General features: G+C 42.8%; 1 protein-coding gene across 5 annotated transcripts in view; it reads right to left on the minus strand.

Annotated features, from left to right (window-relative positions):
- Positions 1–17,562, minus strand: part of CEP170B (centrosomal protein 170B) — a 118,231-nt gene that overhangs the window by 97,006 nt on the left and 3,663 nt on the right. For all 5 annotated transcript variants that reach the window (XM_078150378.1, XM_078150379.1, XM_078150376.1 and 2 more), the window contains exon 2: positions 13,363–13,498. In XM_078150378.1, the coding sequence (XP_078006504.1) occupies positions 13,363–13,467 (105 nt within the window). In that variant the 5' untranslated portion in view covers positions 13,468–13,498. The remainder of the gene's footprint in view (positions 1–13,362; positions 13,499–17,562) is intronic.

The following is a 17,562-nucleotide window of genomic DNA, read 5'->3' on the forward strand; positions in this document are numbered from 1 at the left end:
GCACTTACTGGGGCAGCTAGGTGGTGCACTGGTCCTGGATTCAGGAGGACCTGAGTTCAAATCCAGCCTCAGACACATAACACTTACTAGCTGTGTGACCCTGGGCAAGTCACTTAACCCCACTGCCTAGCCAAAAAAAAAAAACCAGGCACTTAAAAATGAGTGTCCCCTTCCTTGCCCCCCAGGCTAGCTTTCTAGGACTCTTAAGTTGCAAAGAGGTGCCAATCTGCCTTGGCAGAGGAAATGTCTTCACCTGGGAGTTCCCTATACCACTGAAATCATAGGCCCTGTCTCTATTATTATTATCAAAACCCTCAGATCTTTCTCATGTGAATTGTTGTTAGCTCCAACCACTTAGCTGTGAGTACAGCTAGTATCTATAAAGTTGGTCTTTTTTGGTTAGTCTCTAAAATTCCACCTCATTCACAATCAGTCACTCCCTGCCCTCAAGGAGCTCACAACCATGTACAAACAAGCTACTGACAGGATATAGTGGATGTAAGCAACAGAGGGAAGGCATCATCATGAAAGGGGCTTGGAACAGGCTTCCTACAGGAGGTGGGATTTTAGCCAGGACTTGAAGGAAGCCAGGGAAGGCAGAGATGAGGAAGAAGAACATCGAGGCAGTGAAAATGCCCAGTCAGCAGACAGCATGTGGTGTACAAGGAACAAACAGAAAGGAGGCCAGCATCACCGACTCACACAGTACACCTGGGGTAGAGGGAGCGGATAAAGTGTAAGAAGACTGGAAAGGAGGTACGGACTAGGTTAGGAAGGATCTGAATGCCATCCAGAGGATTTTGTATTTGATCTTGGAGATGATACGGAGCTGCTGGAGTTTAATGAGTACGGGAATGACATGGTCAGAGCTGCACTTTAGGAAGATGATCACTTTGGTGCTGAATGGAGGGGGGATGGTCAGAGCATTAGAATTGTAATAGACCTTAGAGACCCTTTAGTCCAATTGTCTCACTAAACAAAAAGATAAACTGAGGCCCAGAGAGAAGGAATTTGCCCAAGCTATTGTTTAGTCATTTTTCAGTGGTCTTTGTGACCCATTTTTGGGGTTTTTTTTGGCAAAGATACTGGAGCAGTTTGCCATTTCCTCCTCCGGTTCATTTTACATATGAGGAACTGAGGCAAACAGGGTTATGTGACTTGCCCAGGGTCATACAACTAGTAAATGTCTGAGGCCATATTTGAACTCGGGTCATCTTGACTTCAGAGCGGGCAGTCTATCCACTTCATCACCTAACTTCCTTATTAATTAAGGTTAATTGATTAACCCAAACTACTTATTAATAATAATTTCCCCACATTTCTACAATACTTAAAAGCTCCCATTCCTTCTGTAAAATAAAGAGGTTGGTTGCTCTGACATTCTACTTTAGAAGCAGGGTAATTCAGTGGAACAAGCATTGAATTTGAAGTCAGAGGGCCTGGGTTCAAATCCTGGCTCTAACTCTTCTATTGTGACATTGGACAAATCTTAGCCTCTCTGGGCCTCAGTTTCCCCATCTGTAAAATGAGGGGTTCTACCAGATGACCTCTGACGTTCCTTCCAGCTCTAAATCTGTGATTCTATGTCCTAAGATCTCATGCGGCTCTGCCATGCTGCATCCAAAGGTATCTTCTTGCCTTCACAGTCTATGTTCCATGATCTCTGAGATTCTGTGTTCTAAGGTCTCTTCCTGCTCTAACACTCTACAGGTCTCCATCTCTGAGCACAGACTCTGAGAGCTAGAAGAGCTTTTTTTACAGGCCTTTTTTTGGTGCGGTGATAAACAGTTGACCCAGGAGCTCCGGTGGAAACAGCACCTCTTTCTCTTGTTTAGGAAGCACCTAAACTCCTTCACTGTGGCTAATCTCCTAAAGAGATGTTGAGGATTTCCGGGCAGATTAAATTACACCCCTCAGTATGCACTTTGGCAGATGCTACCTCTCAGCCAGCCAGATGGCTGACAACAGGGATGGTCTCATAGAGAAAGAATGAATACCACCACCCAGGCAGCTCTCTCTCATGCCCAGGAGGACAGGAGGGGCAGCGCCTCCCACCCCCAATCCACCGGAGGCCTGTTCATTGGCAGGCCAAAGGAACCAGGACACAGCTCCCACTGAGCAACCATATTCTCAAAAGATCAACCAAGGCAGAAATGCACAGCTGTCTGCCGGGTTTGGAAGGTGAGGCAGGTACCCTGCCCAGATTATGCTCTCATCTGTCAGCATTCAAAACCAAATCCTCTCATTCTAGATCCAGCATGCTTTTCAGTGTCTTCAACACGTCACATGCGATGCTGACATAGTCATTCCTCTATGCAAAGATCTGTTCTCTACTGCCTAGATATAGAAGCTACAAAGCTAAGGCAAGAGAAAAATCCTGGCCTCAGGAATCAGGGGACCTGCTCTCAATTCCCAGCTCTAAAAGTTACTGGTTGTGCCACAGGACCATGAGCAAATCCCCTTGTTGCCCTGGCTCTCAGTTTCCTCATCTGCAAAATGGGGATACTAATACTTACACTATCTACCTAACAGATCTATGATAAAAGAAGCACTGAAGACTTGTAGAAATTTAAATTATCACCATTATCATTATTATTGTTAATAATATTATTACAGGACAAAGTCCAAATCCTTCAGCCTGGCATTCAAGGCTCTGCAAGTTTTGGGTCTCACTAAACTTCCCAATTTTTTCTTACTATTGCCCCTCCAAAATTCTAAGCTCAGCCAACTGGACATCCTTGAACCTGTGTCTACACTTTGTGCTTTCCCAGCTCCAAGCTGGGAAATGTCCTAGGAATGTCCTGTCTCCCTTCTTTGAGTTCCTCCCATCCAATTTCTCCTCATTCTTCCATACTCAATGCAAACAAGACCTCCACAAAGAAATCTGATCCCTTAAACCCAGAGGTCCTTCCTGTAAAAGACAGCCCCCTCCCAACTCCCAGGTGGATCAGATCTACAGACATTCTTATTATCTCCAGTAGATAGTGAGTCCCCTGAGGACTTATCTCTGCATCCTCAGAAGGCCCTGGTTCAAATCCTGATTGCCACCTACTTACCTGTGTGACCCTAGGAAAGCCATTTAAATCTGAGCATCAATTTTCTCATTTGTAAAATGAGAAGTTGATATTGCATAATCTCTGAAGTCCCTCACAGTGACAAAGCTATTATCCTAAGTTCCCAACCCAGGATATCACACAGTAGGTGCTTAATAAACAATTGCTAAACAAAAGAATGAAAAAAGGAGGAGATTTTTCCATAAGGCTGACTGTGTCTGTGACTGTGATGAAAATAATTGTCCTGTGTTCTGGAAGGGTGTGGAGAAAGAGGAGGAGATCTCGCCCACCACTGGAGCCAACATGTTGGCTCCTTCAGTCTCCCCCACCACAAATTCACCACGAAACAAGAAATACTGGCTCCTCTTATGACAGGTGTGAATTCCCCAGGCCCCGTAGCACCCCTTCCTCCTGTTCTTGCCAACTCCTCCAAGCCTCACCTGGGAAGCCTAAGGCCTTTTCCCAAACCCAACCTAGCTAGTGGTTTGGCCTGAGCCAGGGGTGAGGCCACATGTGGCCCTCCAGGTCCTCAAGTGCAGCCCTTTGACTGAATCCAAACTCCACAGAACAAATCCCCTTAATAAAAGGATTTGTTCTGTAAAACTTGGACTCAGACAAAAAGCCATACCCAAGGACCTAGAAGGCTCCTGTGGCCTCAGGGCTGCAGATTCTCCACCCCTGGCCAAGCTATGAGCTTTCCATGAAGAATCAGTGGTCCCCACCGAACTCCGCCATCCACAATCTGGATCCTCTCTGGAGGAGGGAATCTGCACCAGTCAACATCAACCCAGCTCCCCTTCACCAAAGTATACAGCCCCACCAAAGGAAGCTTCAGAACATCCACAGTATCATTCCCAGGTTTCCTTACAACAACCCCAGGGAGTGTCCCCAATACTACACATTACCTTATATCACCATTACCAGTGGTGGCACCAATGATAACACTGGGATTTTGGTCATTTTTAAGGAGTAGAATACACTACCGTACACCTTCACTTGCCATTTCTGTCAAGTGGAGGAAGCAGGGGATTTTGACCCCTCCTCTCTAGAGAGCTAAGATGTTTTAGACCCAGGTATCCTTACACCTCTTGAGGAACGATATGATTTTATGGGAGGAAAACAGGCAATATTTTTTTAAAAAAACTTTTTTGGCAGCTTGGAGGGTATAAATTTTAAAGTTTTATGCCTATGCATTTCATAAGAAAACCATATATTTCCTTTCTGTTCATTTTAAGTTTTATCTGGAAAACGGCACATATTTTACTATTTGTGGAAAAAGACAATCTTAGAGTATTCATTGGTATTTGTGCCTCCTACTCATACCTCAATATACGTCCTGTCACCTGTGACACCAATATTAAACAATCACCATCCCTTGAATGCTGAGATTAGGTTAGGAATGGAATGCTTTTTTTTTTAGTCATGTCTGTTTAAAATTAGCAATCAATTTGAGTTTTTTGGGTTTGAGGGGGCTTTTTTGGGGGGGGTGTCGGGGGGTTTTTTTGTTTTGTTTTGTTTTGTTTACAAAAAAGGTAGGGGCAGGGAGATATCTAGAGAGATTCTTGAACTGTAAATCACATCTGAGAGATGAGCTGATGTACTAAATGCTTTGATTACTTACAGGCATTAACAGCCCTATGAAGTAGAAGCCCAAAGAGGGATGGTGGCTGAGCCCAGAACCAGGAGTCAGAAGCCTCAGGCCCTTGGTGAGGATCCGCCACTAATTTAAAATGTGGCCTTGACCCAGATTTGATGAGCTCTGACACTGTCCTTCTAGTACTGATATTTTGTTGCTACAAGTGCCTTCTGGGTCAGCCCTTCTTCTACTATGTCAGGGTAGCCTAAAGCAAAATCTCAGCCAGGTCTCAGAAAAGGATTTGCCTAAAATCACCTGGAAATCTGTCAGACACTAGAAGTCCCCAAGCTTCAGCATAGTTGTTTGAAGCACAAAGCAACAAACGCGTGAGGACAGGTAGGTGCACTTGAGATGGTAAAGTGGTTAAAGTTCTGGATCTGAAGTCAGGAAGACTTGAGTTCAAATTCTACCTCAGACATTTATTTGTTAGCCACTTAGGCTAGTCACTTAACTTCTGTCTGCCTCAGTTTCCTCAACTGTAAAATGGGGGTTCTTGTGAGGATTAAATGGGAAAATATTTCTAAAAGGCAGTGTAAATCTTAAAGTCTTATGTAAATGCTAGGTAGTTTTAAAGCACTGCCTATGAGATTAAATCAGACATTAACCAGGTGTGTGACCCTGGACAAGTCACTTAACATCTCTCAGCCTCAGTTTCCTCATCTCTGGTATAGGGATAATAATAACACTACCGTATAGGTTTGCTGTGAGGATACAGTTATACAGCATATACAAAGTGCAATAAAAATGCTATTATTATTTTTGTGAACTTTCTTTTAAAATTCAGCTCAAATACACCTCCAGCATGAAGTCTTTCCTGATCCTCACAACAGCTACTAGTGACCTCACAAATTACATTGTGTTTGTTTTTTCATAAACTTTGTATATTCTTACATGTGTATGTATGGTCTCACCTTCCCCAGCTTGTACTTGTAATTTGTATTTTTTTATTCTAAGTATGTCTTTACCTTTATTCTCATTAAATTTCATCTTATTAGACTCAGTCCAACATTCCATCTTGTTGAGCTCTTTTTGTATCCTACGACCCAGCATGTTACTAAACCCTCCTTTGCTTATGTCATCTGCAAATTTGATCCAATTTAATTTAACAAATATTTATGAAATGTTTACACTACGTAAGGCACCAAGCTAGGCTCTGGTGATACAAAGACAAAATCTAAACAATTTCTGACCTCCAGGGCCTTATATTCTACCATATTCCCTCTAGGCCTTTATCTAAGCCACAGATAAAAGTGTCAAACACCAGGGGGCTAAGGCTAGATCCCTGGGGCACTCACTCCCTTAGAGTCTGATCACTGGAACTTATCAAAAACGGCCAGGTGCTCTCACTATCTCCCTACTCTATGAAGGTTTCAATTCTCTATTGTCCATTTCTCTTCAATCTTTTCTAGTCAAAAATCATTTTACTTTGCAGAGACAGCAGAAATGAGACAAGCAGTCAGTAATTCCGGATTCACTAGTGAATACAGAGCTGGCCTCAGGTACTAGGAAGATCTGGGTTCAAGCACTCCTGAAACATGCAGGCTGTATGACAAATCACTTAACCTGGTATTGCTCTGGGTAATGCTCTAAAACTACAATGATGCAGAGAAGATGACCCTCAGGAGAGGGAATGCCCTTATCTGAGAATCCCCTACTTCAGTGAAATCACAGATCCATTCCTTATCTCTTATTATTATTCCTATTTTATAAATGAAGAAACTGTGGCAAACAAAACAAAAGTGAGTAAGATGGCGGAGTGAAAGCAGTGACTTGCTTGAGCTCTCCCCCAAACCCCTCCAAATACCCATAAAAAATGGCTCTAAACAAATTCTAAAGCAGCAGAACCCACAAAAAGACAGAGTAAAACGAATTTCCAGTCCAAGACAGTCTGGATGGTTGATTGGAAAGGCATATGGCGCAGGGCAGGGAATGGAGCACAGTTCAGTGTGGGCACCCAAGCGCAGTAAACCTAGAGCAGGCCTCAGAGAACTGAATCGCGGGCAGCTGCGGAGGTTTCCAGACTCCTCAATCCACGATCGCCAAAGACAACTTAGAAGGTCAGTGGGAAAAGTCTGTTTTTGCGGTGAGAGAAGAGCTAGGTCAGAGCCAGTTCCAGAGCGCAGAGTGCCAGGGCAGTGGCTGTGTCCTGAGCTTCCGGCCCACAGACTGAGGGGGAATCAAGTGGCTGATCAGAGGGGGACTGCAGGGATCTCTTTGCTGGTGCTGAGGCAGGAATCTCTTGCTTTGCCTGTGCTTGGATCTGGGTCACAGTTCTGGGTGGCGATTCTGGGGTGAGGAGGAGCGCTGGCTTGGTGGAGCTTGTAGCGGCAGTGGAGAGCAAACCCTCCTCACAGTTCCAAGAGAGAAAAGCCTGCTTGTGGCTAGTCACTCAAAGATCAGAGCTCAGTCCAGGAAAAGAGTAAACACCTCGACCCTTATCATACCACCTTGGAAGAACTGAAAATTTACAGGTCCCTAGAAGTATCTCTGAAAACAGCTACAGAATCCCCCGAAGCTTAGGACAGTACATTCTCCACATTGGAAACAGACTTTTACCTTAACAAAGAGTTTAAAACTCAAGTAGTTGGCTGGGATCATGAGCAAACCTTGCAAAAAGAGTCAGACTATATTATCTTACTTTGGTGACAAAGAAGATCAAAACATACAACCAGAAGAAGACAACAAAGTCAAAGCTCCCACATCCAAAGCCTCCAAGAAAAATATGAATCTGTCCCAGGCCTTGGAAGAGCTCAAAAGGGATTTTGAGAAGCAAGTAAGAGAAGTAGAGGAAAAACTGGGAAGAGAAATGAAAGTGATGCAAGAAAATCAAAAAAGAAGTCAACAGCTTGCTAAAGGAGACCCAAAAAAATACTGAAGAAAATAACACCTTAAAAAATAGCCTAACCCAAATGGCAAAAGAGGTCCAAAAAGCCAATGAGGAGAAGAATGCCCTAAAAAGCAAAATTGGCCAAATGGAAAAGGAAGTCCAAAAGCTTACTGAAGAAAATACTTCCTTAAAAATTAGAATAGAGCAATTGGAAGATAGTGACTTTATGAGAAATCACGACACAGTAGAACAAATCCAAAAGAATGAAAAATTAGAAAACAATGTGAAATATCTCATTGGAAAAACAACTGACCTGGAAAATAGATCCAGGAGAGAGAATTTAAAAATTATTGGACTATCTGAAAGCCATGATCAAAAAAAGAGCCTAGACATCATCTTTCAAGAAATTATCAAGGAAAACTGCCCTGATATTTTAGAACCAGAGGGCAAAATAGAAATTGAAAGAATCCACTGATCTCCCCCTGAAAGAGATCCCCAAAGGAAAACTCCTAGGAATATTGTAGCCAAATTCCAGAGCTCCCAGGTCAAGGAGAAAATATTGCAAGCAGCCAGAATAAAACAATTCAAGTATGGTGGAAACACAATCAGGATAACACAAGATTTAGCAGCTTCTACATTAAGGGACCAGAGGGCATGGAATATAATATTCTGGAGGGCAAAGGAGATAGGATTACAACCAAGAATCACCTACCCAGCAAAACTGAGTATAATCCTTCAGGGGAAAAAATGGTCATTCAGTGAAATAGAGGACTTTCAAGCATTCTTGATGAAAAGACCAGAGCTGAATAGAAAATTTGACTTTCAAATACAAGACTCAAGTGGAACATGAAGAGGTAAACAGGAAAGAGAAATAAGAGACTTATTAAGGCTGAACTGTTTACATTCCTGCATGGAAAGATGATATTTATAACTCATGAGACCTTTGTCAGTATTAGGGTAGTGGGAGGGGAAAAATTATATGTATGTATGGATAGATAGATAGATAGATAGATAGATAGATAGATAGATAGATAGATAGAGGGCACAGGGTGAGTTGAAGATGAAGGGGTGATATCTGGAGAATAAAATTAAGCGGTGAGAGAGGATTATACTAACAGAAGGAGAAAGGGAGAAGTAGAATGAGGTACATTATCTTGCACGAAACAGACAAGAAAAGGTTCTTACAGTGGAGGAGAAACAGGGAAGGTGAGAGGAAATGAGGGAATCTTATTCTCATAGGATTTGGCTTAAGGAGGGAATAACATACACACTCAATTGGGTATGGAAATCTGTCTTACCCTACAGGAAAATAGGGGAGGAAGGGGACAAGAGAGCAGGGGGATGATAGAGAGAAGGGCAGATTGGGAAAGGGGTAATCAGAAGGAAGTACTTCTGAGGAGGGACAGGGTCAAAAGAAAGAATAGAATAAATGGGGGGCAGGATAGGATTAAGGGAAATAGAGTTAGTTTTTCACAACATGTCTACTATGGAAGTGTTTTGCATAACTGCACATGTATGGCCTGTATTGACTTGCTTGCCTTTTCAATGAGGGTGGGTGGGGTGGGAGGAAGGGAGAAAATTTGGAACCCAAAGTTTTAAAAACACATGTTTAAAAAAAATGTTTCCACATGCAACTGGGAAATAAGAAATACAGGAAATGAGGTACAGAAATCTATCCTGCCCTACAGAAAATAGAAGGGGAAGGGGATAAGAGAAGGTGGGGGAGAGATAGAAGGGAGGGCAGACTAGGGGAAGGGGTATTCAGAATGCATGCCATCTTGGGGTGGGGGAGGGGCAAGATGGGGTGAAAATATGGAATTCAAAATCTTGTGGAGGTAAATGCTGAAAACTAAAAATAAATAAATTTATATGTTAAAAAAAATTTGCTAAATGAATGACATTTATAAGCTGTATTGCATCCAGAAGAGGATAGGAGGGACCTGAAGACTTAGTCCATATGAGAATCAATTAAAGGAACTAGAGACATTTAATAATTGGCCTGAGAGGGGCATACTATCTGCCTTCCAGCGCTGGAAGGGCTACTGTATCAGAGAAGGGTTAGAGTTGCTTGGTTGGGCCTCTCAAGGCACAACTAGAAATAACGTTGTGTGTGGGAGGAGAGAAGTTACAGGGAGGCAGAGTCAGCTAAATAGAAGAAAAAAATTCTTACAACTAGAGATTACCAACCATGGAATGGGCTGACTCAGAAGAATGAGTTTCCCATCACTATGAAGGCTGGATCACCACTTGTGAGGGAAGTTGTAACAAAGTAGGGACTGAACCCACTGAGGTCTCTTCCGGGACTGGAGTTCTTCATGCCAAGGGGCTAGCAGACATGCCATATGTCTATATTTGTGTCTCTGCCTTGTACGCTTGGGTTGTCCTGTTGATCTCTGCATTGGGCCATCTCCATAGGCAGGGCCCAAACACTCTGTGAAAAGATGATGACTCATTCTGTTCTCAAGAGCTCACCCTAACCAGCAAGACTTGACATCTCCCTCACCTGATCTCAATAGGATTTTTTGTTTGTCTGTTTGTTTGTTTTTTTGGTGGGCAATGGGGTTAAGTGACTTGCCTAGGGTCACACAGCCAGTAAGTGTCAAGTGTCTGAGGCCACATTTGAACTCAGGTCCTCCTAACTCCAGGGCCAGTGCTCTATCCACTGCACCACCTGACTGCCCCTCAATAGCATTTCAAACTCTCATGCACATGTCATATTCTGATTGGTATCGCACTCATCTGTATCCATGTTTGATTTCCCCCTTATGGGTGGGGGGGGAGTCCTGGAGCTGTCTTTTAAGTTTTTACTAGGAGCACTGAAACCTTGGAAATTAGCAAATGCTACAAATCAGGGCTTGATTTAGTGCTTGTTTGCTCATCTAGACTTAAGAAAGTGAAGGAGAAAACATGAAGAATGCACATTAAAATTAAAAGTATGTGGTACATTTTTAGAGAGCTAGATGCTAAACATTTACCAGCAGACACTGTCCTTATTAAATAGTATCATGTAGCGGTTTGTGGTAGGGGTATTAGTGGAGATAGTGGTAGTAGAAATAATAGCAACAACAATAATGATAGCTAGCATTTATACAGCACTTTAAGGTTTGTCAAACACATTACAAATACTATCTCATTTGATCTCACAACAACCCTGGGAGATAGGTGCTATTATTATCCCCATTCCACAAATGAAGACACTTAGGCTTACAAAGATGAAGTGACTTGCCAACAGTCACCTAGCTAATAAGTATCCAAGGCGGCGTTCGAACTCAAGTCTTCCTGGCTCTAAATCCAGTGCCATATCTGCATTCCCTGTTGCCTATCTCAGAAAGAGAACTGAAGTGGACATCAGAGAACCTAAGCTTGGACCATAGCCTTATGAGAACTTTAGCCATGTGACCCTAGGTAAGTCACTGGGTCTCATCTGTAAAATCAGGAGTCCCTTCTAGTCTTGAGGACAGGAAACTGGACTTCCTGCACTGACAATTAGAAAACCAAAGGCACTTAAAAATTTTGTTAAATGAACACATTCTATAGGATGACTGATCATTCTAACTCACTGTCGTTCAGATGTGAATCATCATACCTGCTCTCCCTGCCTCTAGCTGGGTATTATTCAGAGCTGACAAAACAATCTTCCTAAACCCCCCTGTTCTAATCATATCACTCTACTATAAAAATAAAAAAAATTTTAAAAAAACAACTAAAGGGAACTTTCAGTGGCTCCCTATTACCTCCAGAACTAAAGAAAAACTTCTCGAGCTATTCAAGGTCCTCTACAATCTGACCCAAGTAGCCTACTCACCACTCCTTTAATTCATTCTGCCTTTCCCAGCCTCTACATATTTGCTTATATCGCCCTTTCCCAGTTGGCTAGAATGCGCTCCTTTCAAAATCATATTCTTGGGGCAGCTAGGTGGCGCAGTGGATAGAGCACTAGCCCTGGAGTCAGGAGGACCTGAGTTCAAATGCGGCCTCAGACACATAACACTGACTAGCTGTTGTGTGGCCCTAGGCACGTCACTTAACCCCCATGGCCCAACCAAAAAGCAAAAACAACAACATCAAAATCATATTCTTCCTTCAAGGCCCAGCTCAAACACCACTGCCTCATGCTGAAAACGAGCTCTTCCTTCTCAAAATTTCTTAGAGCACTTTGCTTGGATCTCACCAGTGCCTCTATTCTTTTCTCTGTATCATAGTTATTTGTATACCACTCACAGCCTTTCCCCCACAAGATTATAAACTCCCCCAGGGCAGGGAATGTGAGATTTTTTTCCCATCTTTGTATTCCCTACACATAATAGGTAATTAATAAATGTTCACTGTTTTGAACAGAACTGAATTGATGCCCAGGTCTCAACCACCAGCAGCAACACACCGAGCTTCACCCATTCCCCAGGCAGATTGAGCTAGGCTGGGCAGGCCAGTACCTTGGCATGACTCATTGTGAAAAACACAAACACAGACTCCCAACCCCAAACTAGGATGAACTGCCAAGGTAAAACATAATGGGAAAGCATGGCTGTGTGAATATTGTGCAACTCTAACCCAGGCCAAAGTCAGGAACCGAAGAAATTAGGTTAAAAAAGATTGTCTGTCTGAGAATTAAGTGACCTGGGTTCTAATCTCATTTCTGCCACTACTTCTGTGTGACGTTAGGCAAGTGTCCATCCCTCTCTGGACCTCAGTTCCTTCATCTACAAATGAAGGGGCCAGACTCCACTAAATGGTTTTTAAGGCCTTTTCTATTTCAATATTCAACATTCTATGTTCTAAACATCCTTTCCATCTCCAACATTCTGTGTTCTTTCTTCTAAGGTTCATTAGAACCTTAAAAGTTTAAGTTGTAAGATCTAAATTTCCTTCTAGCTCTGACATTCTTTGTTTTATATCTTAAGGGCTCTCCCATTTCTGATATCCTATACATATTCTCTCTTTTTCTGTATATATATATACATACATATATATATACACACATCTATATATGTTTATATGTATATACATCTATATACATATATACACACACATCTCCTACATATATCTCCTATATATTCTATACAAATCCTATATACTATATGTATGTATATAATATATATACTATATATTCTAAAGTTCCCTCCAGCTTTAACATTCCATTATCTTTGTTCCAAGGTCTCTTTGAGCTGACATTTTAGGATAGCTGTACTAACTTTCTGACCTCCTCCCTTGTCTATAAAATGAGGGAGTTAAGCTGGATTGTCTCTAAAGCAACTTAGAAGGATGGTCCATTCTAGAACCCATTTTCAATGAGCTTCATAATCCAATGCAGGTCCATTAGCTTTCCCAATTCAAATTTGTGCTTCTTGAGCATCCTGACTTCATTATCTAATAGAAATCATGTAATAAGCTAATTATTCATTCTCTCTCTTGCCCCAGTCTCTGACCCAATTCCCTCCAGAAAATGTATCTGTGCTTTATTCTGCACAGACAGCCATGGTTACCCCAATTGTCAGTATGTAACTGCCCCTTTTGACAGCAGCTAAAAGACTGAGAATTAGAATCAGCAGGCACCAAAAACACAAAATCTCAGACCAGGAAGGGACCTCAGAGATTCCACCCCAAACCAACACTACATCAGAAATGCCACCAATAATATACTAGACAAATGGGTATGCTTGAAGCCCTCCAAGCGATAAGGAAATCACTACCTTCCGAAGCATCTCACCCCACTCTTTTAAACATGGGAACCCACAGATCAGCACTCTCAGGGGGTCAGCTGACACAAGAGGCGTCTGAAGGTTGGGGTATCGATGAAAGGCCCATTCCAGTCAAGGAAATCAGCCTTTCCGTCAAGTCACACTTACCTGAAGCATCAGTTCACAGTCATCCCGGCCAACAAATATCATTTCTCTTGGCAGCCGGTGGCGGGTGCCACTGCTGCTCACCAGAAACCATGATGTCACACTCATCTTGTTAGCTGTCACTTCCACTTTGAGCTTCCTGAAAAAAAGGGGGGGAGGAGATATTGGACCTTAAGACCTAGGTTCAAATCCTGGTTTTTTCACTTACTACTTGTGAAAGCATGAGAAAAATCACTTAACCTGAGTGTCAGTTTCCTCATCTACAAAATGAGACTAGCCTAAATTAGTGGTGTCAAACTCAAATAAAAATGGATCCCTGCAGACTTTATACTGAATTAGAAAGCCACAGATTAACATTAGCTATGTTGTATTATGGGCAGCTAGGTAGCAAAGTGGATAGAGTACTGGGCCTGAAGTCAGAAAGACTCATTTTCATGAGTTTAAATTTGACACTTACTAGCTGTGTGATGCTGGACAAGTCACTTAACCTTGTCTGCCTCAGTTTCCTCATCTGGAGATGGACAAGGAAATGGCAAACCACTCCAGTAAGCCAAGAAAATCCCAAATGGGGACACAAAGAGTCAGACATGTCTGCAATGACTGAACAATGATAACAACATGGGGTATGGTATTTGTTTTAAATTCTCAATTACAACTTAATCTGGTTCCCAACGGCTGTGGCATTTTTCAGTCCTGGAGGGCGCTAGTGTGACACCTCTGGCCTAAATGATCTCTAAGGCCCCCTCCAATTCAAAACCTTATAATTCATTCATTCAACAAATATTTATTGAGCACCTGCTGCATATAAAACCCTATCCTCCTTCTTCAAAGTGATATAATGCTTAAATAAGGCAAGCTCCCTTCCCTCACAGAGCTCACCGTCCAGTAGGGACATAAAGCACAAATCCTGATCACTATAATAAACAATCTCACATGACAAGTAGGGATCTTATGTGATTCCTATAACCCAGGATGGCTTCCTGCCAGGGAGGGAGCAGGGGCAGCATAGGGACAGAAATGAGTAAGGCTTCTGCTCATAGCTAGATTTATACCTTGAGGCCAGCAGGGAAGATGAGAACCAGCAATTCTTAGCTTAATTGTTATACAAAAACAAATGGTAGGACATGGCCTATTGGTTTACTTACTAACCCCTGTGCTGGATGGCTTCTAAAGCCCCTTCAGCTCTAAATCCTATCTATGATCTAGAAAGAAGCCTTCCACTCCTTAATACACCTTATTCTCTAGTAGCACCAAATATATATATATATATATATATATATATATATATATATATATATATATGTATGTAAATCTTTGATCAAGACAAACTCATGTAGAACCACTGCCCAGGGCTTACCTACTCTCTCAGGGACTGCCTGTCCCCAAATGAGGCCATAGAGTGGAAGCCAAGGACCCTCAGACATGTTTCACCCTGTTCTCTACTCTGCTATGAAAGAAGAAGAGCTCTCGGAGAGCTCATAATTTAGGGAGGCAGGGAAGGAGAGGGAGAAGCATGAGACTGAAATTCTGCCCTTGGGGAATGTGGTCCCAGTGTGAGTAAGGATCCAGGTTTCACCCTCAGGAAACACCCTAGTCAATGGACAATTCATGATGAGAGGAGGGGAGGAGGTATGCCCTGTAACTGAATAGAGGGTTAGAGGAAAGATCACTGAGGTTGGGGATAAGCAGGGGAAGATTCTGAAAGGAAATGAGACTTGAGCTATTTCTTGAATGAAGTTCAGCATTTGGAAGCAGAGAAAACCACATTCCAGCTCAATGTATGCCTTAGATGACAGTAGAAGAGTCTCCCTAATTTTGAAGATTGTAAAGAGACCAAGACAATCTTAATTCAGTAATAAGATCATAGAGGGGATTTAGAGCTGGAAGAGGCCTTAGAAATTAACTAATCATAAAATCCTAGGATTTAGAGCTGGATGGGACTTTAGAAGCCATCTAGAACAGGGGTTAGTAAGCTACAACCAATAGGCCACATCCTACCATTTGGTTTTGTATAGCACTTAACCTGAGAATGTTTTTTACATTTTTAAATAAAGTTTCTTTGGGCTGTAGTTTGCTGAACTCCTGATCTAAACCTGCTTCCTATTTTTACAGATGAGGAAACAGAGGTCCAGAATGGTCCAACATGTTCCACTGTTTCTCGCTTCCCCCTTTTAGTATGTAGGTAAACTGAGGCCCAACAAGGGGAATGACTGCCCCAGGTCATACAGAAAATGGCAGAGAGAGATTCAAGCCTAGAGTTTTTCTCCTACTCTGCTCGTAGATCATCACTAGCTTTGACTCCAGGTCCAATCGGTACGCAACACACCATGCTGGGTTATGGGTCATGTTTCTTCCCTTGCCTCTCTCACATTTAGGCATATTAGAAATTGATTCAGCAAGATAGAGGATATATGGTGATGTAAGAAACAGAAAATATCAATAAAATCTCATTTTAAAAAAGAGAGTGATTCAGTAGGAAAAGAGTTGTCTTAAAACCGTGGTTAAAGCCAAATACTACCTCTACACTAGCCTCAGGCCTCTTTCTTCCTTTTGGCCAAAGGAAGCATATAGTTCTCTCTAATTCTGCTCTGCTGTGTGGGGAAGGGGCATGCTCCTCCCTGAGGACCCCTGGGCCTGGTCCCACCTTGTTCTCCCCTCCACACACCCTGGGTAAGCGCCTCAAGCCTCAGAGGCACCCAGCATCAAGAGCCAGCCAAGGGCCGGAGTAACACTAGCTCCTGCTACAGAACATCAGCTGATAAGCATGGTCAAGCCTGTTGTCCAGGAAGGGGGGTGGGTTGGAGGTTATCAAGAATACAGCTTCACTGAATACAGGCCCTCCTATTTAACGTGAGCGGTTCTGTACTGATACCGTCTGACAATTCACTCCAGGAAAAGCCAAGGGAGGCACGGTAGCAAGCACTGAAGTCATCACAACAGCTTTGTGATGCCTGCCAATTCAGCTGCCTGATCATTTGGGGACCAGGAAAATTCCCAGCCCACCCCAAGCTTCCTAGGGGCCAAGATGCTGGTCCAGAATGCAATGCCGCTCTTCTACCACTAGGACAATGAGTCTGGCCTAAATTAACAAGCCTCCTCCCTGGCTCCAGTCCAACCAGGACCCACAGATGACTTGACTATATCGTGAGAGTAGCTGACATTTCTACAATGCTTTATGGTTCATAAAGGAGATAGAGTAAGGATTGGACTCATTTCATTGGCCTTGGTGAGGAAACTCCCTCTATCCTGCAGGCCAGCACCACCTTTTCAGCTTATAATCTTAGATAGTATCCTAGGTGACTTGTCCAGAGCCATATAGCCACTATGCGTCAGAAATGGGACTTGGCTCTACAGCCAGCTTAAACAAAAACAAGACAGTCCATCTCTCAGCTCCCTGCATTTTCTCTAGCTGTCCCCCCATGCCTGGAATGCTCTCCCTCCTTATCTCTGTCTCCTAGCGCCCCAGACTTCCTTCACCTCTAATAGTACTTCCTTGCTCCAAGGCTCATCTCAGGTTCCACCTCCTCCAGGAAGCTTTCTCTGATATTCATGGGTGTTAATGTTTCTCCACCCTCAAATCACCTTCTCTGTCCACATGTCACATCCCCTAACAGAATATAAGCTCTCTGAGGGCAGTTCTCTTTTTCTCTTTTTCAGTCCCAGCTAAAATCCCACCTCCTTCAAGAAGCTTTTCCTGATCCCTCTTAATTCTAGTGCCTTCCTTCTGTAATTTGTTTCTATTCAACCTTGATATAGCTTGTTTGTACATATCTATTAGCTGTGAGCTCCTTGAGAGAAGGGACCTTCTTTTGTTTCTTTCTGTATCCCTAGTACTTAACACAATGCCTGGCACACAGTGGGTGCTTCATAAATGCTCACAGACTGACTGACTCAATATTTGCTACTGCATGAGGCCTCTCTGTGAAGCTGGATTCTTTGTGATTTACAAAGCATTACAGAAATGCCAAGATCATGCTACATGGGAAAATATACCATGTGACACGCTTGGTAAATCTAAGCATGTTAGCTTAAAGGCTAGACTTACAAAGTTATTTGAAATTTCAGGGTCTGGTCAGAGGGCCACTCAGAGCAGGCCTTAATCAGACCAGGGGATCCCAGGGAAAGCCCAGGTTTCTCCATTCCCTCTAGGTTTCCTCTTCTATCACAATGTGTCTCCAGGCTACCTTTCCAGTACTCTTACAC

The sequence above is a fragment of the Phascolarctos cinereus genome, unplaced genomic scaffold (assembly GCF_003287225.1).
Source record: "Phascolarctos cinereus isolate Bilbo 61053 unplaced genomic scaffold, phaCin_HiC Scaffold_2;HRSCAF=192, whole genome shotgun sequence".
NCBI classification, from domain to species: domain Eukaryota; kingdom Metazoa; phylum Chordata; class Mammalia; order Diprotodontia; family Phascolarctidae; genus Phascolarctos; species Phascolarctos cinereus.